Source organism: Chionomys nivalis, chromosome 13, assembly GCF_950005125.1.
Source record: "Chionomys nivalis chromosome 13, mChiNiv1.1, whole genome shotgun sequence".
Classification (NCBI taxonomy): Eukaryota; Metazoa; Chordata; class Mammalia; order Rodentia; family Cricetidae; genus Chionomys; species Chionomys nivalis.
In genome coordinates, this window is record NC_080098.1 from 62496002 (window position 1) to 62522103 (window position 26102).

Here is a 26102-nt window from a genome sequence, read left to right on the forward strand (position 1 = left end):
GCCCGTGGGTCCCGTCCTTCGCAGGTGCGGAGTTTGCGCAGCGGCGGAAATGGCCGAGGCGGGGCGAGCGCCCGGTCCCTCCTACTCCCTGGGCCTGCGAGCTCCTCCCACTCCGGGTCACGCCGCGATAGGGGCGGAAGCGGCGGCGGCCGAGGTGCAGCAGCTGCTGGTGCGTATTCTGCCGTCCTGTGCATCCCGGGGCAGCGCTGCCGCCTGACCGGCGCTCTGAGGTAGGGACTAGCGGCTCCGCGGACGCGCCCTGTGGAGGGCGTCGGGTTTCGGGTGACGGAGCCGCACAAAACGGCCGGCTGTGGGGCGAGCCCAGGCGGGAGGCGTGCGCGTTCCCCGGGGCTCCCCGGCGTCCCGCGTCTGGAAGGATTGGCGCGGGGGACCCTGTGCGAGCCGGGGCTTCCCGCGCTGGGCTGCGGGTTTTCCCACTCGCCGCTGTCTCCGAAGCCTGCCCGGAGCCTCTTGCGGCTCGGCCGGCCAGAGGTGAGTTGGGGGTGGCTGCTGCACCTGGCACGCTGGCGCCGTCTCCAGCCCCAAACCGGGCGAAGGGGACCACAGGCTGGGTTTCCACCCGGGGCTCTAGGAACCCCGCAACCCGGAGGAGGGCCCTCTGGGAACCCACCAAGGGCCGTCGGACCCTTCAGCATGGAGGCGGGACCCCATTCTGTGCTCCCACCCGGGCTGTAGGAACCCCTTAGCCTGGAACAGGGACCACACGCTGGGCTCCCACTCGGGGCTGTGGGAACCCCCCAGCCGCGAAGAGACTCCAGGCTGCGCTCCCAGTCGCGGCCGTGGGGGAACCCCGTAGCCGGGAGGAGGGATCCTAGCTGTGCTCCCAGCCTGGGCCCAGGGAACCCCGCAGCCAGGAGGAGGAACTCCAGACTGCCCTCCTACCCTGGGCGTCGGGGATCCCCACAGCAGGAGGAGGGGCCTCAGGCTTTCCTTTCCACGCTGGGCTCTCATCAGGGGGCTATGGGGAGCCCCGCGGCCAGGAGGAGAGACCCCACGCCAGGCTCCCCACCTGGGGCAGTGAGGCGCCATCGGGTTTGCAGATGTAGCGGGTAACCCCTGCGCAGCTGCCCTGATTGCTCCCGGGATGCCTCCCCTGGGGGTTGCACACCGCCAGGTTCGGTCTCTGGTAGTTGTTAGTCTGCGCAGCTGGCACGTGAGAGCAAGGAAGAAGCATGCCCAGCTGCAGAAAGTTGGGGTTGAGTGATCTGGAACTCAACCACAGAGGCCCAAGTCCTTGAGCTCGCCACAGACCATGTCTGTTGTTTGGAGAGTCCCCCAGTAAACCCAGGCACAGGCACAACTCTGGCTTTGGCTAGTTCCTCTCCCCACCCCCCGCCCCCAACTCACAGCAGTCCTCCTGCCTCAATCTCTCTGCTGGAATACAGAGCCACCACATCTGCTTTGAATGTTTACAAAATAAATTGTGGTGAAAGCCTTTGAGGTTTCCTTCTGAGGGTACATGAGACAATTCCCATTAATAATTGTCTTCCATACAGGGAACAGTCAAGAAAAGACAAGGGGCAATAGGGAATTGAGAATTGAATTATTGGGTTGGTATTCAATATTAAATTATAGCACTGGGTTTGTATTTCTGAAACTCGGATTGGCATGGGAATATGAGGTGCCCAGCTTGCCCTATTTTAAGTGACCCAAGGGGATTTCAGTTTGCTAACGAAGTTTCTAGTAGTTTGCTCTGTTCTTACAACTAGCACTGCCTCTAACGTGAATTTTTGCTCTATTTTGGATTCTTTTTAATTCATGTTTTTATAAATTTTATGGTTGGTGTTTAAATAGTTTAAGTAGTTTGAATAAGCTACATTCAGAACACCTGGGAGTTATTTTAAGCATAATTCTAAATATTGCTCTATTCACTTGTATCTTAATGTTTTAATCAAAAGAAAATCAAAACTCTGCATTTAAAATTAGGAAGAAATAGGCTTATAAAATATTGACCATGAAGCAAGTTCTATACTGTGTCATCACTTAAAATAAGGCAATTCCCATGAGTTTCAGAAATACGGACCCAGTGATTTAATTTGAGTACCCAGCCCAGTAATGCAGTTGTGAATTCCCTGTTGCCTCGTGTCTTTTCTTGACTGTTGGTATCTTTACTGAAGAACCAGGTGGGAGGGAGCAGCTGTGTGTGGTGCTTCTCTCCTGTAATCCCATCATTCTGGAGACAGAGGCAGGAGGATTGCCAAGAGTTAGAGTAGCCAGGGCTACATGTAAAACCCTGAGCTAACAAGAAAACCGGGTGGGAAAGCAGTCAGCGTACTTGTTTGTTTTAATGACCCTTTATTTCGAAGAGTATATTTTCAAACAGAAGTTTGCCGACTTGAGCTCAAATCATTTCCCCTTCATTTTAATGAGGACCCAAGGACTGAGCAACAGTGGAAAGGCTGATGAATTACATTAGCGCTTTAGAGAGTGGAAGCTCTTTGCTCTGATTGGATTCTTACAGGTGAAGATGCACCGCCTCAAAAACTTTCAGATCTGATAGCTCCCACAGTGTTCTCGTTTCTGCAGATACTTCTTGCTGCCTATTTGTGCCTGTTTCCACCGTATAGGTGTAAAACTGTGAAATGTCTGCAAACTATGCTTGGTTTTAGGAGCCATGCGTTTCTGGCTTATGTTCAGTGTTGCATAAATCGAGGCTAATTTCTCGTGTTCCTGAACCGCACATTGAGCTTCAGGTGCTCTTGCTACAGTTCTTACGCGTACTAACTAGGCTTCGTGAACACAGAATATTTACGTATTCTATTTGTGGCCCATCTTGTGAATGCAGAATACATGTTTTACATGTAAAGTAATTTATGTATTTTTATGTATGTGAAAATATTTAGGGGGCTGGAGAGATGGCTCAGTGGTTAAGAGCACTGACTGTTCTTCCAGAGGTCCTGAGTTCAATTCCCAGCAACCACATGGTGGCTCACAGCCATCTATAATGAGACCTGGCGCCCCCTTCTGGAAACGCAGGCACACATGGGAGGAATGCTGTACACATAATAAATAATTTTTAAAAAAAGGAAAAAAGAAAATATTTAGGTGAATGGTTAAGTTGGACACCCTTTTTGAAAGTATAGATGAGGCATGAGACGTAGTTCAGTGGTAGAATGCTTGCCTACAGCACAACATAAAATAAGTTAATTTTAAAAAGTGCGACTGGAATCTGGAAAGTTCATTGTTGTTGTTTTGGGATAGGTTCTCTGTGTAGCTCTGGCTGTCCTAGAACTTGCTCTGTGGACCAGGCTGGCCTTGAACTCAGAAACCTACCTGCCTCCTGAGTGCTGGAATTAAAGGCATGCACCACCACCACCAGACTCAGAAAGTCTTTATTTAACAAGAATTGCGGGTAGATTGTATTTCTACTATTAGCACTGTACCAGCGTAATGGAATCCATAGGACGGATTTTATTTTTTTGTGTTGGGGACTTAGTTCAGGGCCTCATGCACACCAGGCTTGTCTTTTATCATTGAACTAAACTCCTAGCACCCTCCACTCCCCATTGGGGGCCAGTGAGACACAGAGATGGAACAGCAGGTGAAGGGCTTTTGCTGCCAAACCTAATAACCTGAGTTTGATCCCTGGAACACACATGGGAGAAGGAGAGAATTGGTTCCTCCCAGAGGTTGACCTCTGACCTCCACACTTGTGCTGTGGTATGCACCCCCCCAGTACATAAACATAAAGAAAAAAATGCCTCTTAGAAAAGTCGTCTTCTGCATCTTAGAAGGTGCAGACTCACTGTGTTTGTAGCTAGCATTCTGCTGGCTTGTAGAAAGTAATGAAAAGTTGAACCACCCACAGCATTGATGTTGTAATTTCTTAGTGTGGATGTGAGAGTTTCCATGTGTTGTTAATAATTTATGAGAACTGGGCTTGCGGACATGAATGCAACTTACAAGTGGAAACTGAGTATACAAGGTCTTCAGACTTTTCTCCAAGATTAACATGGCGTGGCGTCAGTTCCTGCCCCCTGTGGTGCCGCTTTGCTGCCCCCACGTTACCCACACAGATGTCCTCCTTACTCTTCCTTCCTCCGTTTGGTGTGTGAGCGATGGCATGGCAGGAAAGGCCGAATAACTATAGATTCATAGGTCATTGTTTACTCTAAGCGTTTTCTTATCTTACTGAATATTTTCTAATAGCTCATACTCTTTCATGGTTTCGTTGCCTAATTCATAGATGTTTGGTTTTGTTGGTTTTGAGACAGTGGCTCACGTCCAGACTGGCCTTGAACTCACTGTGCAGCTAAAACTGGCTATGAATTCCCAGTTCTGCCACCATCTCCTTCTCCACTGGACCTGCAGGCATGAGTGGCCATACCCAGCTAGATGTTTGCTCTCAATGCTTGTTTAGCCATGCTGTTAACAGACTAGTTTGAAAATCATTAAGATTTGTCTAGTAGAAGATAATAGTGCTTTTATCTAATCCAGATTCTAGAATTCTATGTAGGAGTATTCCTATACAGTGCCTGGTATTTCTTAACTTGTACTCAGGAGAAATAAGTAAGTCTTATACTAAGACATTTAGATCGAGGAAACCCTAACAGGGCAGTTCGGTGGAGGGGCCATAGCAAAAACTGACAAGGTAACCCATGCAACCCTGGCTGGCCTGGATTTGTTGTGTATCAGAGGATGACCTGGAACTTCTGGTCCTCCTGCCTCTGCCTCCCAAGTTCAAGGCTGACAGGTGCACATCAGCATGCTTGGCTTGTTCTCCTTTTATACACGATAGCACAGACATCAGGAGGTTAAACATGGAAGTGGGGGTTTTATCCTCAGCCTGCGCTCATGACAATGGCTTGAAATATCAGCGTATGCTAATAATTTAATGGTTTATTCTCCCCCTCCCTCCAGATTTTCCAAAAACAATGGCAACACCTCGAGGGAGGTCAAAGAGGAGAGGTGCTTTCGAGGTTTCTTCGGTTTCTTCAGATAGCCTGCCTTTGAGGAGCTCCGGGAGGCAGGTACTCTAGCTGTGCCCTCGAGGATGGCTGATGGGGAGTGGAGAATTGGAGCTGCACTGACACGGCCTCGTCCTTGCCTGGCTGGCTGTGGAGGAGCCCATGGTGCAGTGTGTGGAGTGTGCAGCAGGGAGGATGAGGACAGTGTGGATCACCTGGTGGGGGGGGCGGGTGATGGGAGAATCACAGCTGGGGGTGGCTGCTTCCAGAATGGGACACTGAGGCCAGATCATGCCTGGCTTGGATGCCATTCAAGGGGATTTGGTCCTGAGCTTGTTGTTGCTTGAGTGATGGTGGATTTGCTTGTAGTGAAGTATTTAATAAAAGTCTAGTGCTCTAATTCTTTAATTGTTTGTCTAGCTTTTAAATCTTCCGTACTGAAAGATTTAAGAGAGGGAAAAGAATTCTTAGTTTGTAAATAACTTTGTAAAAGGATTTATTTTTGTCTTATGTGTATGCACGTTTTGCCTGCATGCATGTATATATACATATGTGTGCATCTGCAGAAGTCAAGAGGGTATTCTGTCTTCTGGTAGGGGAGCTACAAACAGTTGTAAGCTGCCATGTGGGTGCTGGGAACCAAACCTGGGTTTTCTTTCTATTAGAGTGGTAAGTGTTCTTAACTGCTGAGCCATCTCTTCAGTCCCCAAGAATGACTTGTTTATCTTGACTGTCAGGTTTTCCCTTAAGAAAAGCTCATGTGGATGCTAGTTCTGGACCTACCTATCGTGAAGGTGCTGTTTCTAGATCCTCTAGTAATAAGTTATTTATACAAGCCGTTGTACTGGCTAACCCTGTCCTATTGCCAGGATGCTGTTGACCTTCACATTTAGAACTTCCGGAGCTGTGGATGTAGCTCAGTTGATAGTGTCTGCCTGCCACGCATATTTTGGTCCCTAATGCTGCAAACATAATGACATTTAGAACTTCCAACTCAGTGACCTCAGCAACAAACCTTCTGCTGTGGTCACCCTTTCTCTACCTGTGAAATCTTGACCTCGGCTGATTCTCCTGTAGGCAAAGAAGAAAGCAGCAGAGACCACAGACGAGGACGAAGATGGTTCGTCGGAAAAGAAGTACAGGAAATGTGAAAAGGCTGGCTGTACGGCAATGTATCCTGTGTGCTTTGCAAGTGCTTCTGAAAGGTCTGTGTGAAGGGCTCCCTTGGCCTGTGCGTCTGCCTGTGAGCGTGTGTTTTGTGGGAATGGCACGCTTCATGCTACTCTCCATAAAGACAAATGCAGGAACTGTAACCTGCTGATTCTGACTGCTTAGACAGTCACCACACACCGCAGCTTCCTCGACACTCTGGTTGTATCTAGCCTAGTAAGAGAAATCACATCCAGATCAGCTGTGCCAGACAGTGTCCTCAAATGCACCTAGCCATCGCTGTGCCAGCCGTTGGGCTTGAGGGTCAGGGCATAGGACATCACAGATCCAGGCTTCCGGTAGGAACCCACGTGTGTTTGCTTTTGTTATTTTTTTGTGTACTTCATGTAGCATGCCTACTTCTTCCATATCCTTATACAGGTCTCAAAAGCGGCAGAGTTGGGGAGAGGTAGCTCAGTTGTAGTACATGTATGTGCCTAGCATGTACCAGGAACTGGGTTCCATCCCAGTGCTCTGGAAAGTGGACATGCCAGCACATGCCTGGTAATCCTAACACTGGGGAAATGGGGGCAAGAGAACCAATAGTTAATTCAAAGTCTTCCTCAACCACACAGCAAACTCTGTGCCTGCCCAGGGTGCAGGAGACCCTGCCTCAAAACAAAAAACCCTAAAACCTACGGTACCAGCTGTATGTAGACTCACTGTTTTTGTTTGTTGTGGCACAGTTAGGACTTCTTTTAACACCATAGGAAAATCTTCAGTAATGGCTTAAGATTGAATAAAATCTGAACAAACAAAACCCCGTTTGGGTCTGCACACAGAGTTGGCCATGTCAATGGCTGCATGACTTCTCACTCTTGTGCTGTGTCATCAGCGGCCTGGCTGGTCGTTTTGCTGGACAGCTTGCCTGCTGTCGAGGGTGCAGCCAGTTGGATGTTATTACAGCCTTATCACACACATGCAGCCTCAGAAAACCCCAGCCATGCTCTCAGTCTGGGTTGGACTTCAGTGCCTCAGGCAGCCATGAAGGTTACATCTGGCTGGCCTGAGTCCTCCCTGTATTGTCACTGTACCTGAGGGTAGTAAGCATGCCTGCAATCTGAAATCCAAAATGCTTAAACTCTAAAACTTTTGACTGTCAGTAAAAGTCAAATGTTGGGTCCCCTCCCCCTCACATGTGTGGTGCAGATATTCTAAAACCCATAGAACAACTGAAATTTAAAACAGTTTTGATCCCAAGCATTTCAGATCAGGGACTTTCAGCCTGTATGACCTTTCAACCTATTCTAGCTTCCCTTGTTAGCCCCTGGCTATTAGAAGTGGAGGTACTGCAAAATGGACTGGTTAAATGAACGTGAGTGAGAATTAGTCTTCATTCCAACGTGGCCTGATTCTGCTCTTTTCAGATGTGCCAAAAACGGCTACACCTCCCGATGGTATCACCTTTCCTGTGGGGAACACTTCTGTAATGAATGCTTTGATCACTACTACAGAAGGTTTGTTCACTGACGTCTCTGTGGTCGAGGGGATTTGACAGGGCCCAGGGACGATGGTCACAAAGCTAAAACTTGCTGGACTTACTGAGTTACTGAGTCATCCAATGCCTATGATGACCTATAGTGTGACCAGAAAGTCAGTGCTGTAAGCACTGCATACAGTGACTGAACCTGGGTATCCAGAAACAGGAATGAATGCCTGGGAAAATACATACATACAGAGTGAAGTCATGTTATTTATAGGAAAATGAATGTAACTGGAGATACTCATATTGATTGAATTAAGGCAGATTCTTAAAGATAGATAATTATCAGATATTAAACACATTTTCTCATTTCTCATCCCAAGATTTTATATAGGTAACAAAACTACATAGGTACGTTTGAGATAAATGTAGAAGCAAAACTGTTTAGGAACTGATGAAGGAAAAGAAAAAACGGATTGTAATCAACATACACTATACGTATGAAACTTAAGATAGAAATGGGTGGCGTGTGTGCAGGCTTATGTGTCTGCCATGACATGTGTTAGGTGTGTATAAGGTCTCGAGAGCTCCGGCGCTCTGCCGTGTTCTCACAGTGCACAGGGATAGGGTGCAGAACTGTGGGAGGAGCTACCAGAGCACTGGGCAGCCATCTAAGCAGGCCTTGAGCTTGTGTCTCCACTGAGTAGCTGGATTACAGGCTCGTGCCACTCGGCATTGCTTTGGCTTTTGCTAGTAGATTTCTGTATTCACTCTTTTTCTTCTGATTTTAGTTGAGTGTTTTATTACGTTATTTCATCTCCTGATAAATTTTACAGTTGCTGTGGGATTTACCCTGAACATGAGAAAGTTTCCCCCATCTAGAACTCTGCCCTTACTTGTTACAGATCTACACTGCCCAGAGCATGCTCCTCCTGCTAGCCTACTCTGTGTGCCTAAGAATAGTGAAGTCTTTGATGTAAATGTGATCAAAGTTGAGTGTGAAAACTACAACTTAACCTGTAGGTTGACTTTTTCCCCTGCATGGTTTCCAGCCACAAAGATGGCTATGACAAGTACATGGCGTGGAAAAGAGTCTGGACCAGCAATGGCAAGACAGAGCCCAGCCCCAAGGCGTTCATGGCAGACCAGCAGCTGCCCTACTGGGTAAGGAGCAATAATGCTGTGTTGTGAGAAGTCTTCTCGTGGTCATTTCTAGGCTTGTTAAAGCAGATTATGTTACACATAATTAGATTCCTGTCTACAGTTCTTCAGACATGTACATGTAGGGATGGGCCATAGGTCATTCATGGTTGGTTAGTTTTTGGTGGTCTTGGCACTTGAACCCAGGGTCTCAAGCTTGCTACTGCACTACTAATGTACACTCCCGGTCCCCTCCTACTTTTTGTTTTGAGCCAGGGCTTGCTAAGTTGCCCTAGAGGCCTGGCTCTAGCCGTGCTCCTGAGAAGCTGGGCATTAGCTCCCTGTGTCTGTTGTGCTCTGCAGTTCATTGGGTCAGATTTCGTCATACCATCCCCAGTTCTTTTTGGTTTTTTCTTTTTGTTGTTGGAGACAGGTGTCTCACTGTGTAGCCTTGGCTGGCCTGAAACTCATTATATAGAGGAAGACTTTCCTCAAACTCAGAGAACGCTTGCCTCTGCCTTCCGAGTGCTGGGATTAAAGGCATGTGCCACCACATCTCAATATTTTTGCCTTTTTTGAGGTGGGTGTCATGTAGAGTAGACTATTCTTACATTTGCTAAGTGATTAATGGTGACTTTGAACTCATGATCTTCCTGCCTTCATCCTTATCAACTCTTTAATGCTGGCTGTCTGGATGGTGACGAGGTGACTCATTGTGGTTTTGCTTCTTAGTTCCTCAATGCTGGTGCTGTTTGGCCATTTGCAAATGTGCAAACTCTGCTCATTCTCAAGTTAGGCTTTTTCTTCTTTTAAGAATTACATACATATTCTGGATACAAACCCTCATCAATTCTGTGATTGGCAGGTATTTTTTCATCGGGTGGTTTTTTCTTTGCACGAATCGTTGAGTTTTGATAAATTTCAGTTTATCTATATTTTCTTCATGTCTTTGGTCCCTGTTGGGAACTCATCGCCAAATCTGAGGACATATAAAGACCCATCTCTGTGCTTTCATAGAATTTCACTGTTTTAGATTTCACATCTAGGTCATTAATCCATTTTAATTTCCACGTATGTGGGAATCCAGATACACAACTTCATTCATTCACATTCGGATATGCAGAATTTTCTATTTTGAAATAATGTAAGGAGCTTACAGAGATGCCACTAAAAGCTGTGTGCTCTTAGACACATGCCGTGGCTGTTTGTCAGACTGAGAAGTTAGCATGGGTGCAGTGTGAAGAACTGCGTTGCCTGACTTGATTTGAATTTTATCGATTTCTCGTTCTTTCAGTGACCTAGAACCTGATCCAGGACATCACAATTTGCATTTCATGGCATACTTTTTGAGTAATAGTATCTGAGCTTAACACATTATCTCCTTGGGCTTGGGCTGGAAAATCTTCCTGATAAGTTTTCAAAACTTATATCATTATCCTGTTGCCTGAGCTAGCATTGAATCAGAAATTACCCTGATGACGTCATAGGAAAGAAATGCGAGATAGGGGGTCTGGAGGTATAACTCAGTGCTAGAACAGTTTCCCGCCATACAGTTCCTAGGGCCAAAACATGGGCCAGGTCATGTGGGGACGGCAGTAGAGTGAATGGGGCGTACATGTGGTAGTTCAAGAGCAGGCGCTTTATTGATTTTGCCTTAACTTCCCCTGTAGGTTCAGTGCACAAAACCAGAGTGTGGAAAGTGGAGGCAGCTTACCAAGGAAATTCAGCTCACTCCACACATGGCAAGAACTTACCGCTGTGGCATAAAGCTAAATACTATCCCCAAGGTATGATTTCTGTGGTGACCTTTTGTGTACCAATCTATTTGTAATTGTAGCCTGTCTTTTTCATTTTGTGTGTTAATCCTTGTGTTGGTCTGTATGTAAACAGAAGTTCAACAGTGAGTTAATTTGACTTTTACTATAGGGAATTTGGTAATGGGCTGTTCAGGGTTGGTTTAGTTATCCAAGAACACTGTCTCATGTCTGGTCCATCTTTGATTTATCTTCTATTCTCAAGTGACAAGGTGGCTGCTATATCACCATTCACTGTGTCCGAGTTCAAAGCAGAAGAGAGGGAAAGTGCAAAGGGCACATGTGGTGTGCTAGCTGGGATTTGTTCCCCTCTATTGGGTAACAGCTTACCTATTAGAGTTTTCCTTGTGTCGTTGGCTAAACTGCATGAGGACAAAGGAAGAAAAAGCTTCACTCTGTGTGTTATAATGCCAGACAATGCAGAGCTTTGTCAGTAAGGACAGGATGAGTGGATGTGATTGGCAGTTAGGAATTGGCCGTAGTTGATAGAATGTGCCTTTGCTGAAACTTGGCAGCTTGTATTTTAAAATGTGTTAGGCATATTGATCCTCCCAAATGTCTCATACTTTAAGTATTAAAGAGTATTAGCTATCAAATCCCAGAATCAAAATAGTATTTTGTTCTTTTGGTTTTTCTAACTGGGGGGTCCTGGCAGATTGGGAACTGTGAGGTTTCAGTGCTTTCAGGTTTCAGTGTTCCGTTGCCAGCAAAGGGACCTGTGCTTTAAATGCCTCCATTCTAAACAGTAAGTGCAAGGTTTTGTGAGGTTTAGGATCAAAGCTTTGGGTTTTGTTTTTGTTTTTTAACTTAGGGTTCAAATTACAAATATTATTGGGTTCGGATGTAGCTCAGTGACACAGCATTTGCTTAGCCTTCGAGTGGCCCTGGGTTTGATCTGCAAAGGGAAAAGCACCCCCTCCCTCCCGTGTGTAAAATCATACTTACTGTATAAAAACAATGTTGAGGCCTATGGGTAGAGGCCAGTGATGAGTGCTTGCCTCGCAGTCTTTTGCAAGGTGAAGTGACAAAGATAACAAATATTCATAGGTCAGATTGTATGTTCCACATAGTATATTGCATGTAAATGTTACAAGGCTATGACCTTAGGATTTAAGAAGAGCAGATTGTGTTTATGAATATATACACATCCAAATAAACTCCTTCTGAGCCATCTTGTTTATGTCTTCAGAAGTAAACTCTTGGACTGAACAAAATGGCTCGGTGGTTAGAGTGCTTGTCCAGCATACATAGATAGGGCCCTGAGAATAAACTTTAGCTGAGGCTGGGGGTGGGTAGTCCTAATGATTCATTCATCTCTCCAACTTTAAACATACATTTGATAGAGACTCATTTTTAAGGCTTAAAGGCATTTCTGAGAGATGATTTTCTACTATAATTTTATTCATGGAACATGGGGTCTTGTTGAGTTTTAGGAAATGTCTGCAGTGCACAGCCAGAATGCCAGTCTAAGAGGCAGTATTTCCTTCATCCTGGAAACTCCCATGTCCAGAGTCAGCTGTCTAATTCTTGTCCCATAGACAACAATTTATTTTTCTATTTCAAACTTCACAAAACTGGAATCATCCAATGTATGCCGTGTCTTTCATTATATAAAATACTTTTAAGACAAAACAAAAGGGACTGGAGGAATGGTTCAACAGTTAAGAGCACTGACTGCTCTTCCAGAGGACCTGGGTTCAGTTCCCAGCACCCACATGGCAACTCACACCTGTCTGTAACTCCAGTTTCAGGGGACCCAACACCCAGGGCAAAACACCAATGCACATAAATAATAAAAACAACAAAAATGAAACAGCTGGCCGGGCGGTGGTGGCGCACGCCTTTAATCCCAGCACTCGGGAGGCAGAGGCAGGCGGATCTCTGGGAGTTCGAGGCCAGCCTGGTCTACAAGAGCTAGTTCCGGGACAGGCACCAAAGCTACAGAGAAACCCTGTCCCGAAAAACCAAAAAAAAAAAAAAATGAAACAAGCTGATCGTCAACATCACATGGATAGTGATCAATAGGGCATTATGTTTTGACTGTATTGCTTGTAGTACTGGACACTGAACCAAGGGCTTCATAAGTGCTAGGCAAGCACTAAACCACCAAACTGTATACTTAGCCCTGCTTTTGCCTTTCTTGAAGGTAGGGTCTCCCTAAGTTGCTCAGACTAACCTTGAGGTCACTCTACATTCCAAGCAGACCATCAGTATGCTGTCCTGCCTTGGTGTTGTGCAAGCCCGGCCTGTTCAGTGTTCTGCTTAGACTTCTCAGTAGTGTTGCATCGTCTAGGTGCGTGCCAGTTTGTTTCCACACTGGCACGTGGAAGGACATCTGTGTTGTAAATGTTGCCGTGTGAGTGAAAGTAGTAATGATTCTGTGCGAGTGTCTTGTGCTCCATTTGTGTGGGCGAGTCGGTAGTAGACTCGTCACGTCACCTAATTAGGTTTGATTCTGAAGGAGCTACTAGCTGGCGGCTGTGCTTGGACAAGCGGTGGTGTCTCTGGTGTTTCTCTGCTGTGTGCTCATTCAGTCGTTGGGTATTGAGTAGTCTTCCTGAGTGATCTACATAATCCAGATACACATACATTTTGAGTATTTTCCAAGTCTATATTCACCTTTCCATTTTCTTACACAAAGCAGAATGGCAGTTTTGAAAGAGCTTTTGAGCTACAGGGTCCTGATGCCTCACCCTTCTGAGTCCTGGGATTATGGGATGCTCTTAACACCTGCCAAGAGTTTTCAACTGTTACTGTTCTGAGCAGCCTTTCACTGTGTAGCTCAGGTTGATGAATTTTAATTGACAACTTAAGTATATTTACATATATGTCCTGGAATGTGTATCCATCCTGGAATGGTTGATTTGGGTTAGTGTGCATTACTGTACATACACATATTTTATGAGAACACTTATAATTGACTTAGTGATTTTGAAGACCATGGTTGATTCTTTCACCTTCCAGGTAGGCCTCTGAATGGTAGAAGAAGAAAAGAAGTACTAGGGCCTTGGAAAGAAAGTAGGCAAGTCTCCCTCAGATTGTGGCTGCGCTAGTGGGAACAGAGCAGGGAGGCACCGAGGGTGTGTTTCAGTCGGTGAGAACAGTTTGTGTGTGGCACACCATGTTTTTCTTCCTCTGCTCTTCTCACTCAACACAGAGCTGTTTGACTCTACAGCTCTGGTGTAGTCTTACTGAGTACTGTCAGAATGCTGTGTATCTACTGCATAGCGTCTGCTTCCCTGTTCAAGGAGAGTGATGTTTGTTTTCAAATCTTGTCTGTCTCTGCTGTGTTTTCTGGTGTGTTGTTGCCCTAGCTTGCTCAAGTCTCTATTAATGTAAGAGTTTCTTTGAAATGTGTCCTGGAGATTAGAGCTGCTAGGCAATGTGCTCTCCAGACCTTCAGGTAGGCAATGTTTTTATGTTGAAACAGAAGTTGCACAAATCAAAATGCCCAGCGCAGTGAATTTTCACAAGTACCTGCTTATCTGGCTCCCAATACAGAAATGAAATACGTGGCAGGTGCCTGGTGACCCTGCCAGTAAGTGTCCAACTTTGCTCCGCCAGAGTAAATTGCCTGTTTACTTCTCTAGCTTACAGTATTGTGGATTTGGCTTTGCTTGGTTTTGAACCTCACATAAATGGAATCATGCAGTGTGCTGTTTCAGAACCGCTGGTGCAGCCCGTCCGTGGGCCATGTAGTTCCGTCTGTCCTTCCACTGCTGTGACAGGACAGTGGACTTCAGCTTACCTCTTCTGTTGCCGACGGACTTTGGTTTGTATTTAGCTTTCTTCTGTCACAAAGAAAATTTACTTGAATTTCAGAAACATATGCATTAAATTTTGTTTTATCTGATCTTTCAATCCTTTGAGTTTTGCTCTGTAGCTCAAGCTGGGTTTGGAGTCTGTGAATCATCCAGGCTAGCTTTGAACTCATTGTGTACTGCAGGCTTAAACTGTCATCCTTCTGCCTCATCCTCCAAAGTGCTGAGATTACAGTGGTGTGCCTGGCTTGAACATTTTCCTTTTTTTTTTTGAGCTCTTTTTGGTAGAGTGCTAGGGATGGAACCCAGGACTTCTTGCCTGTTAGACAAACACACTCTAGGAGCTGTATCCGTAGCCTCTGATCTTTCTTGTAGTACATTGCTTGGTGCACAAGTTACAAGGGTCTCTAGGAAATATACCAGGGGGAAATTGCTGGGTATGTCTGTCTGATACACAGCTTTAGTTCTGTACCAGGCCTCTGTGTATTCCAGATGTGTTTCTTGTCAGAGCCCTCTCTGCCACAGGTACAGTCCTTTGTTTTCATGGGGGAAATTCTTGACAAAAGTACACATCTTCCCACGCTCTCATTCTAGTGACATGCCAAACATTTTTCTTTGCGATGTTGAAATGAAATGAACACGTAGGACTGTATGTTACGGAAACACTTAATCAGAGTTGGTTTTCTTTTGCAGACTGACACCCCTGATCATTGTTCTCTGCCTGAGGATCTAGTGAGTAGTTTTCTTCATGTTCTGGATCTTTAATAAGTTCACTAAGTAAATGACTAACACCTTTTGGATGTACATCAAAGCCTTTTGACTCTGACCTGACTGCATTGAGAAAATGCCACAATCGTTAAAAGAATTTGAAGTTATATTGCTTTACACTCAAGGGAACAAGGAAGATGCTTCTGCCTTGCTGCAGGGATCCGCCTTCATAATCTTGTTTGTTGAGGATGCCATAGAGTCCTTCCAAGACAAAGAGCAGGATGGCCATGGTTTGGCTGTCTTGGCCTGGACTTGGCAGTAGGGAGGACTCTGGTGCTATCTGACCACAGGGTAGCCACTCTGCCCTGATCCTGCTCACATACAGAATTGGGTCTAGCCCTGGCACAATCCAGCTGTTTCTGGCAAATTTTTCTCTTTAGTTGGCAAACTCCACTTGCCATGTAACCAGATATGGTTTAAAATGATTTCAAATATTCTAAATTGCTAAACTCTCAAGTCCTGATCTTCCATGATTTGGGACTTTGTTTGTTTGAGCTTGTTCTCAGTGTCTCAAGTTCTTGGCCCACAACAGATTTTCAGACAAACGGAGAAGGGTCATATGTTAGATCCACTGTAAATCCATTCTCTTCTTTGAAGGCGTTGTTCTGTTTTGGTGTTAGTGGGGGTTTAGTTCAGGGAGCTTTCTGTATGGGGGAAGAATTTTACCTAAGAAGGATTGTCTCGGGGTGTCTTTAGCTGGTTTTGTTTGATCTTTGTGTGAAACTCTGAGACTTGTTGAGTCTGGATGTGGGTGGAACAGGAGGACTGTGGGTAACGAGTATCTACCATCAGCATGTGCATTTCCCCCTTCTCTCTCCCTGGTACATCACAGAGAGTACTGGAAGTTTCCAACCACTGGTGGTACTCCATGCTTATCCAGCCTCCTTTGCTAAAAGACAGCGTGGCTGCACCGCTGCTCTCTGCCTACTACCCTGACTGTGTTGGCATGAGCCCCTCCTGCACCAGCACAAACCGTGCCGCGGCCACCACCACCAGCAGTGCCAGCCCAGGGAAGATGGAGCCCTCCAAGGCAGCCCCCTCTCCACTCGGTGAGAGATGTTCTGGTTTCCCCTTCCTCAAATCCCCTTCCCCCCCTTGGAAACTTAAGGGTAAGCAGACTGCAGAAGACTCTTGAATGTGACATGATAAAAAGCATCCACTGTTGGGTGCACTTGGCTGTGCAGCACAGATTCAGCCAACCTGGGGAAAGGTTCTGTCTGTATTCATTATATACAGCTTCCATATTATAGATTTTTATTGTGTGTGTGTGTGTGTGTGTGTGTGAAGAGACAGAGACAGAGAGAGATCGATCAATTGATCAATCGATCGATCGGTCGATCATGACCATGGAGGTTAGAAGAGAGGGTTTCTGATCATTAACAGCTATTTCCATAGCATTTACATTGTATTAGGTCTTGAAAGTCATCTAGAGATGGGCCTATACAAATACTGTATCATCTAAATAAGGGACTTGACCATGTGTGCCTTTGTTAGACTTGTGTGGGAAGGGGTTCCTAGAACTAATTCCCTGAGGATGCTGAAGGAGGAGGCACTGGATCTATTGTACCATTGTATACAATGTATACCTTACTTTGTAAAACCTAAAACTCCTGTTATTTATAGAATTTGATGAGTGTCTATTGCAAAGTTGAATAGCTGTGCCATTTACTGATTTCACAGACTCTGTCTTATCAGAAGGAAGTTTTAGGCTGTGTGAGCACTGATTTTTAGTATTTTTTCCTTCCCCATCTTTCTGTCTCTATTGACCAGTAGAGATCCACTCTAAAAGATTCAGAATTTCCTGTCAGGCAGAATGTTAGTGGCTTCAAAGGAATTCCAACAACCCCACATTTGTACATGAACAACACACATTTTTGAATATGAAACTAGATTTTTTTTTTTCCTATTCAAGGCCCAATACTGGACGGCCCCTAACAGTGGAGATGTGGGGAGCTCCACGCTGAGACTGCTGTGGTAGCTCCCAGTGTTTTGAGGGTGCACTGCATTGGGCATTCAAGTACTAAAGAGTGCACATTTGTGAAGACAGTTTGGCAGTGTGTAGCAAAGACCTTACAATGGACTGTGAACTAGCAAGTATTTCCAAGATGCCATCCTAAAGTCAATCAGTTCAGAACTGCATGTGCAAAGAAAGGTGCTTTGGTTGCTGGTTAGAATTGAATGTGAGAGGTGTGATCTAAATGCCGAGGAGAGGGGATGGTTGACTGAGACACAGAGCCACTGTAGTTATATTTAATGACATGGGAAACTATTTAGAAGTAGGTTTAACAACAACACCTTCGTTTGCCCAGCTTTATAAAATCTAGCGTCTAATATGTATTGATAGGACACTTTGGATCCTGGAACATAGCCTGGCATGGGACATAATCAGGGCTTAGGGATTCCACTTTGTAGTCAGTAAGTGCCAAAGAGTGAACTTTTTGTTTCTTTTTAATTCTAAAAATTACATTTATGTGTGTGCCACAGCACATATGAGGTCAGGGGACAGCTTCAGGAATGGCGGCTCTCTCATTCCATAAGGAGCTGGAACCAAGGTCATCAGGCTTGGTGGCAGAAATCTTTACTCCCTGAGCCATATTACCACCCCCTTTGTGTGTGTGTACATGTGATGTACTTCTCTAAGGTGTGAAAGTTACGTCTTACAGAAGCTGCTACTTTGTCCCCTGTCAGTTCTAGGCATGAACCGCTACTTCCAGCCATTCTACCAGCCCAATGAGTGTGGCAAAGCTCTGTGTGTGAGGCCCGATGTGATGGAGCTGGATGAACTCTATGAGTTTCCAGAGTATTCTCGAGACCCCACCATGTACCTGGCTTTGAGAAACCTCATCCTCGCTCTGTGGTTCACAAACTGCAAAGTAAGTGAGGACATGCCAGACAGTGGCATGGGGTAGAGGACGGCAGTGAAGGAAAGGAGTGCTTGGGGTGGGGGTAGAACCTGGAGGCCAAGGGTTTTCCAGAGTGACACTGTTGCCCTTTGGGGCACATGACTCAAGGGAAGGCTGTTCTATATACACAGTAGTAAATTTGCTATATCCCTGGCCTCTGCTCTGGAGACTCTAGTACCACTTCCATGTTGAGACAACTGAATACATGTTAACAACTTCTTATCTGAAATACTTGGGACCAGTAGTAGTGTCTTCAGCTTTTAGAATTTCAAAAAAAAAAAAATAGAATATTTGAATAGACTTCTCCAGCTGTGCATCCCAATCCCAAAAGCCTTCCAGTGCTCTGAAATCTGAAACGTAAGTGTTCTGTTGGCAGTCAGGATTTGGAACATTTCAGATTTCATGTTTTCTAGTTAGAGATCTCATCTGTCTGAGTCTAGGCATTTTGAGGTAGAGAGAGGGTCAGCCCTGTTAAGAACAGTTTTGGACCATATGGAGTCAGAATGCTACAGTGCATGAGAAGGTGCAGGCTTGGTTCAAAGAGCCATATGGGGTGTTGCCGGGAAGGCAGAAAGCAATCAAAAAGAGGATTATAAGCCCTTGAGTAAGGGTTTTGTTCAGCTCTGTCCCTAGCCAAGCGAGACCAGTGATTTTAACTCTGTAGGACTGCATAAATATTTGGGGCGTCAAGATAGCATCCGCTTGAAAGACTGAAGGAGAACTGGAAGCAGGGGAATAGGAGTGCTAGTAGGAGAGCAGTCTAGCCAGCCATGGTGGTCCACACCATCCTCCCAGTGCTCAGGAGGCAGAGGCCATGGTGGTCCATCCACACCTTCCTTCCAGTGCTCAGGAGGCAGAGGCCATGGTGGTCCATCCACACCTTCCTCCCGGTGCTCAGGAGGCAGAGGCCATGGTGGTCCATCCACACCTTCCTCCCGGTGCTCAGGAGGCAGAGGCCATGGTGGTCCATCCACACCTTCCTCCCGGTGCTCAGGAGGCAGAGGCCATGGTGGTCCATCCACACCTTCCTCCCGGTGCTCAGGAGGCAGAGGCCATGGTGGTCCATCCACACCTTCCTCCCGGTGCTCAGGAGGCAGAGGCCATGGTGGTCCATCCACACCTTCCTCCCAGTGCTCAGGAGGCAGATGCTAGCAGAGCTCTTTGAACTCCAGGACAGCTAGAGCTGCAAAGTGAGAACCTCTCTCAACAACAAAATGTAAAAATAAACTTTTAGCTCTAGTTTTTGTATTTTATATTCTGTTTGTTTTTAAATTGGGTGACTTTCTTGATGTTGGTTTTGCTTTCCCTGTAAACACAGGAAGCTCTTACTCCTCAGAAGTGCATTCCCCACATCATCGTCCGGGGCCTTGTGCGCATTCGATGCGTCCAGGAAGTAGAGAGGATTCTTTACTTCATTACAAGGAAAGGCCTCATCAACACAGGAGTTCTTACCGTGGGAGCCGGCCAGCATCTTCTTCCTAAACACTACCACAATGTAAGCAACTGGCTGCAACAACTCGACTTTGGTTGTGGTAAGCTGTAATATAACAGAAACCACAGAAACCAAAAGGAAGCTTTGTGAAGACCTTTTCCCAGGAGGAGACTAGAAGCACAGTTTCTCCAGGGTGTAGGGAAAAAGAGGTTACTTAAGACAGGTGCAGTCCTGTACTCTAGGAAAACAGAGCCTAGTAACACCAGAGAAATACAGACTAACCCTGCCTGGCAGCTGGAACCTGCCAGAGCAACTGTAGCAACCTTTGTTACCACTGTTCTAACTATAGTTTCTTTGTGTTTTGTTTTTTGTTTTTCTGTTTTTGAAGAAATCGGTTCTGGTTGTTGGGGCTGGTCCAGCAGGCTTAGCAGCTGCTAGGCAACTACATAACTTTGGTATGAAGGTGAGACACTGGGGAATTGGGGGTGGGGACAGGTGGTTCGCTGCTCCTTCGCTCCAAATTTTGTAAGACTTATAGGCCAGCTCGTAATCTAGTGAAGAAAGATACACACACTTTTTTTTTTTTTTTTTGAGAGAGAGAAGCTCACCTAGAACTGGGGTCACGTGTCTGCCTCTTGAGTGATAGCGTAAAGAACTCATCTTTTACAGCAGGTCCTAGAGAAGCTTTGGATTGGACTGAGTCAGTCAGAGCAGGTAGAACTTGGAGAGTACTAGACTGTAGGAAGGAACTGAGACATTCTAGCCTGGAACCCACAGAAGATCTTGGCAGGTTATTATTAACCAGTGGAGGTGATAGGATAGTTTGGGGCAACAGATGGAAGCACAGAAATTCACTGTCTGTTGGGAAAGTTTTCAGTTAGCTTCCCTGCCCCCCAGTACTGAGGATGAAACCCAGGGCTTCTGTTATGTCAGGCAAGCACTCTGCTCTAGCCCTCGGATTTCTTTATGCAGAGCAGTCACCCTTGGGATCTTATTCAGGAAAACATAAGCCCTGGCTTTCAAAAGCAGAATGGAATGAATGATCACATGACTGAGCTAGAATTCTGATTCCTTAGCACCTTGGGAGGGCAGAACAATGTGCCAGTTGCTGGCAAATGCCTTACTCCAGCTCACAGCTAGCTAGAATAGAGGCTGCTAGGGGGTGGGGTGGTATGGTTCAGCTGGGCCCAGAAGTGCACACCTTCATCCCAGGACTAAGGAGACAGAGGCAGGCAGATCTGACTTGGAGGCTATCCTCGTTCTAGGCCAGTCAGCACTACATAGTGAGACTCTCTAATAATCTGATATCTAATTTTTATCAAATCAGGAACCGTCCCCTAGCTTTCTCTGATTTTCTAAATTGGGTACATTCTTCTTAAAACTTTTCAAAGACTTTGATTTTCATTGAAGGCAAAGTTAAATATAATTTTTGTTGTTGATGTTGTTTTGAGATAGGGTTTCTCTGTATAGCCTTAACTATCCTGGAACTCTGTAGACCAAGCTGGCCTTGAACTCGCAGAGATCCACTTGCCTCTGCTTGGGATTAAAGGTGTACGCCACCATTGCCAGGCAAGTTAAGTATAATTTAAGATTCAGACCTTTCACTTTTCCCTATCTGGCCCAGAGAGTTTAAATTTTTGGCAAGGTGTTCAAAAGTCACGTTTCAGATTGTCAAAAGTTTTTTTCTCCTGGGTAGATAGAGAACTCAAATTGTGGACTGCATCATACTAGCAAAACAGGAAAGTCAGTTGGGTTAAGAGGAAGTGTTTGTGGTAGGAAACCCCTTCTGTGAGCTATAGAAAGTGTGTGTGTTATTTCAGTAGTAGATATCAGGCTCAGTGTCTTTTGTTTGCTTTTTACTTAGGAAACCTAGATTGTATTATAGATAATATCCAAAGTCTGGGAGACTGCCTTTAATGTTCAGCCCTTGTATACTAAAAAGAGATAGAAATGAAAAGAAATTAGAGAAAGGGTAGGAAGGTAGAACCACAGCTGTAGCCCTCCTAGTTATGTTGGCGGGGGAGGTCCCAGAGGACTCATTACTCTCTCAAGTGATTGTGATAGCCTAGGAGACCATCCGTCCCCTTAAGGTTAGACTGCAGAGTGTTCTGGGTAACCTGAGCAGTGGTTAACTGGAGAGAGCAGTTCAGAGGTATGACTGATACTGCAGCAAGGAGCACTCAAGTTGTAGCCTACTCCAACCCCCAGGGCAAGAGCACTTGGAATCTTGGGGTCATGCAGAAACCTTGCCTGCTGCCAGAGAGCAGTTTTGCATCTCAGTGGCATTAGACACTTGGAGATGGGTGTGGACTCGCTGGATTCAGCCAACTCTGTTAAGGTCATACTTCCATAGATGAAAACGTCCTAGCAACACTGAAGAACAGGTATTTGATGGAAAATTCAGCTCTTGAACATAGTTCTTGTTTGCTTGTTTGAGACGAGGAATTCCCAAGTAATCCAAAATGGCCTTACGCTTGAGCATTCTGCCTCGACCCCCTAAATGCTGGGTTTACATTCATGACTTAGACTAGATTTTAATGTGATTTCTAGGGTCTTGAGATGGCTTTGCAGACAAATTGTGTACTGTGAAAGCATGAAATTTTGAGTTCAGATCCCCTGCTTTCACAGAAACGCTAGAGGTGGCAGAGTGTGTCTATTATCCCAACAGACTGGGAGAGGAGAGACAAGTGGATCTAGGAGATTGTTACCCAGCCAGCCTAGGTCGAGGTGGAGCTCCAGGTTCAGTGAGAGGTAGCCTGTCTCAGAATATACAGTCAAGTACACCTACATACACATGTACACACATAAATATACCCTCTGCCACACAAGTTAAAATTGGAAAAACAAACTCACACAGGGGCTGGAGAGTTGAGTCAGTGGTTAAGAGCACTGGCTGCTCTTCCAGAATACCTGGGTTTGATTCCTAGTGCTGACTTCATGGCTCCCAACAGACTGTAATTCCAGTTACAAGGGGATCTGATGCCCTCTTCTGACCTCTAAAGGCACTGCATGACATGTGGTACAGACGTGTGTATTTCCACAAAACACATAACATTAAGAAAAAATAACTTGTAGAATGCTGTTTAAAATTCAGTGATGGATTTACTCATTCATCAGATCTTTCTCTTGTTTTATGATATATTTGAGATAGGGTCTCACTCTGTAGCCAGTGCTGGCCTAGAACTCATGGCAGTCGTCCTGCCTCAAACCCCAGCGTGCTCTCAGTCACTGAATCTTACCTGATGTGAGAGAAGTGGTGTAAGACCACCCACCCACTCGCTGAAGCTAGGCTGGTCTAAATGTGTACCTGGTTCTCGTCATACTTGTTACAGTTGTTTCTGTGGAACTGTGAGTCTCTGAGCATGGAGTTGTTTAACACTGTCACTCTACGTTTCTGTAATTCTGCATCTGGTGTGACTGTTCGGTTTTGATTCCCAATTATCTTTCTAGGTGACTATCCTGGAAGCCAAAGGTCGAATTGGAGGCCGAGTCTGGGATGACAAGTCTTTTAAAGGTGTCGTAGTGGGAAGAGGACCCCAGATTGTCAATGGCTGTATTAATAACCCAGTAGCACTGATGTGTGAGCAAGTGAGTGTCCTGAAGACTTGTGGGCTCTGCTTGTGTAGAGCGTTAGTATGGACTGGGGGTACGGCCCCATGGTAAAGCACCTGCCTAGTTCCATCCTCAGTGCTGGGGTGCGCTAGAGTACATTAATATGCTTCCAGAGTAGACAGCATACATAATTTCCTTCATACCCTCTGCAAAGTATGTAATAATGGTTACATGGATGCCTTTCCCGTTAGGCATTTAAAAAACTTTCCCCAAGATCTTTATTTTTTATTTCTGGGTCATTTTCAAGCCACTTAGTTGGTTCATAATCAAGCCCAGATTGCTAGGTGTCAGTGAAAATGTAGGGTTCTTAGGTAGGTTTGCCTTTCAGACAAGTAAATTGTTTAGTGTAAGTATGCCCCAAATATTCATGACATAGTTTACATGCAACATTTGGGCACAGTTAATACTTACAAAGTACAGTATTTCTCTGCAGGTGTCTTCTAGCACCCTGTCTGGTATCTTGCCGACCTGCTAGGTCTAAGGTGATTGTTTTCCCCTGCAAGGTTTCGGCTTCTCTGAGTGTATGTGATCATTTGCATGAAGATCTGAAGCAGTGACAGAGTGCTTAGTAAGGACAGGCAGCCCACAGCACCTGAAACATGAGCTGAGAATTTAGAGTGCATTGCCCGGAAGCTGCTGTTGTCACCCTCATGTCCCATAGAGTGGGGTGTTCCTGACTTGATTCTATTTCTGCTTCCTCGGTTGGCTGTCCCCCAGCAAGCACACAGCTGCTGTTTTGAGTTCTTAGACTCTTTTCATGAGAGCGCTGCCTAACGTCAGTTTAGAACTTGTAGGTATTTTTTTCCAGGAAAGACTTTCACCCTGTTCTTCTTGTTATTTTGAAGCTTGGCATCAGCATGCATAAGTTGGGAGAAAGATGTGACTTAATTCAGGAAGGTGGACGGATAACTGACCCCACTATTGACAAGCGCATGGATTTTCATTTTAATGCTCTCTTGGATGTTGTCTCTGAGTGGAGGAAGGATAAGACTCTGCTCCAAGATGTCCCTTTAGGAGGTATGGGGAGAACGGTGGTATGATGGTTCCCTCGTAGTATCTGCAGGAGGGCCAGTCTTGACATACATTACTCTCACTGAATGCTGGAGATTTTCTCAGAGACAAGCAGAACTTCCCTGGGGAAGTTCACGTGTGTGCACGCACACACACAAACACATCTTACTTTGAGTGGCATATTGTTTAACAAAATTATCTAAACATTTATTTCAGTCTCCCAGAGAAACTTACTTTAAACCTGTGATAAGCCCTCCATGTATGTGGTTACGGTTGTTAGCCCATATATGCTTTCTGAAGGTCTCTGAATATCAGTATTTCTTCCCTTTCTTTGACTTCAGCTATAATAGATTGGGTTTTTTTTTTAGTATGTTTTGCTTAATGCATATTTTAAAGTAAGCATATAAAATCAGAACTTTGACTGTGGTACTTAAATTGGCAATAATAATCACAACTCTTAAGCCCTTGACTTCTTATGGCAACCCATTTCCATGAAGATACCAGCTGGAACATTGTGTACTGCCCCTTACATTTCTGTTTATGTAACTCACAATTTTGTGATCTGCATTTTTTATTTGTAGTTCTTGGAAGCATGATTTTTTTTTTGAAGTGTGAATGTTTGAACTCTTTAATATGTTAATCTCTTTAACCGTGTATTTTGACAAGTGTGTTCTCAGTTCTTCAACTGATATTGTACTTTATTTCAGTAGCTAAGTGTTTTGGTTTTCTTTCTGTTACTGGGATGTACTCTGACAGAAAGCAGTGTAGGAAAGAAAGGGTTATTTAGCTTAAGTTATAGTCCATCATAGTGGGAAAGTCCCATCACATCCACCATCCAGAGCAGAAAAAGAACGCATGTGTGCATTCTGCTCAGCGTGGTTTCCGTGCTTTAACAACAGCCCAGTCCCAAAGCCCAGGAGTGGCACTGCCCACTTTGAGGTTTTGTTTTCCCATTTCCGTTAAGGCAGCTGAGACAGTCCCCCACAGACAGCCTGATATGTGTAATCCCTCACTGAATCTTTCATTCCCAAGAGATGCTACTTTGTATCAAGTTGACAATTTAAATTAATGGGCACACAGGGCATGTCTCTCCCTCCTCCTCTGCTGCCTTTGAGAGACCTGACTCACAGTCAGATCATTGTTGGAAAAAAGTGTTGGCAGGCGAACCCTGAGAGAATTCTCAGGAATGCCTTCTAGGCAGCCGGACCATTGAATAAGATGTGTAGTGTCCAGACCAATTGACCAGTTGTTAATCTCTTGAAACTAAAATTACTAGGCTGACTTGAAGTCTCCAAATTTTACATTTTTCTTTTCTTTTTGAGTCCTCCTGCCTCAGCCTCCAGAGTGCTGGGATTTCAGGCAGTCTCATCATCACGCCCAGCTCTCTTCTCAATGGTCTCATCATCACGCCCAGCGCTCTTCTCAATGGCCGATTCTCTTCACATCCCTTTCTTAGTTACTTGCCTTGTTACAGCTTTTCTCCTGACCTTGTTTTAAAACATTAAAGGAGGCCTAAGAATAATTTATAAATAATTGCTTAAACTTAGTATTCTATTTAAAAAGTTTTGATAATGCATGCATATATCTGTATGAAGTTATGGTTATATTCTGCCTATCATCTCAGTTGTCTGCAGTCTCGGTATAGTGGGGGAGAGAGAGAGAGAGAGAGAGGCTTTGGTGCAAAAGGTCATTTCACAAGGAATATGTACTAAAATTATAAGATATTACTTATGTGACAATTAGGTCATTAGGTTGAAGTCCCTTTTAGTCTGCTTGTGCTTGATTTTATGCTGAGCTGTGACAATGGTGTCTCTTTTTCACTAAGTGACAGGAATGTAGAGACTGTTAGCAGGCAGGAATGAGGCTTCTGCATAGGGCTCTGAAAGTGACAGAGCTCAAGACACCAGGGCAGAAATCTGGGTATCTCGATATGACAAATTAGTTAAGAATTACAACATTTTAGTGAGAATTCAGAATTGAGGCTGAGTTAGGATCTAGAGTTACACACACTGTCTCTCTCTCTCTCTCTCTCTCTCTCTCTCTCTCTCTCTCTCTCTCTCTCTCTCACACACACACACACACACACACTGTCTCTTTCTCT

The 26102-nt window shown here is 45.2% G+C and overlaps 1 protein-coding gene across 4 annotated transcripts in view; it reads left to right on the plus strand.

The window, feature by feature from the left end:
* The first annotated feature begins 112 nt into the window (after positions 1-112).
* Positions 113-26102, plus strand: part of Kdm1b (lysine demethylase 1B) — a 41197-nt gene continuing 15207 nt past the window's right edge. For all 4 annotated transcript variants that reach the window (XM_057787003.1, XM_057787004.1, XM_057787005.1 and 1 more), the window contains exons 1-13: positions 113-230; positions 4882-4991; positions 6006-6133; positions 7505-7594; positions 8613-8724; positions 10371-10487; positions 14969-15007; positions 15876-16092; positions 17732-17916; positions 19265-19441; positions 19767-19841; positions 22829-22966; positions 23836-24007. In XM_057787003.1, the coding sequence (XP_057642986.1) occupies positions 4896-4991; positions 6006-6133; positions 7505-7594; positions 8613-8724; positions 10371-10487; positions 14969-15007; positions 15876-16092; positions 17732-17916; positions 19265-19441; positions 19767-19841; positions 22829-22966; positions 23836-24007 (1546 nt within the window). In that variant the 5' untranslated portion in view covers positions 113-230; positions 4882-4895. The remainder of the gene's footprint in view (positions 231-4881; positions 4992-6005; positions 6134-7504; positions 7595-8612; positions 8725-10370; positions 10488-14968; positions 15008-15875; positions 16093-17731; positions 17917-19264; positions 19442-19766; positions 19842-22828; positions 22967-23835; positions 24008-26102) is intronic.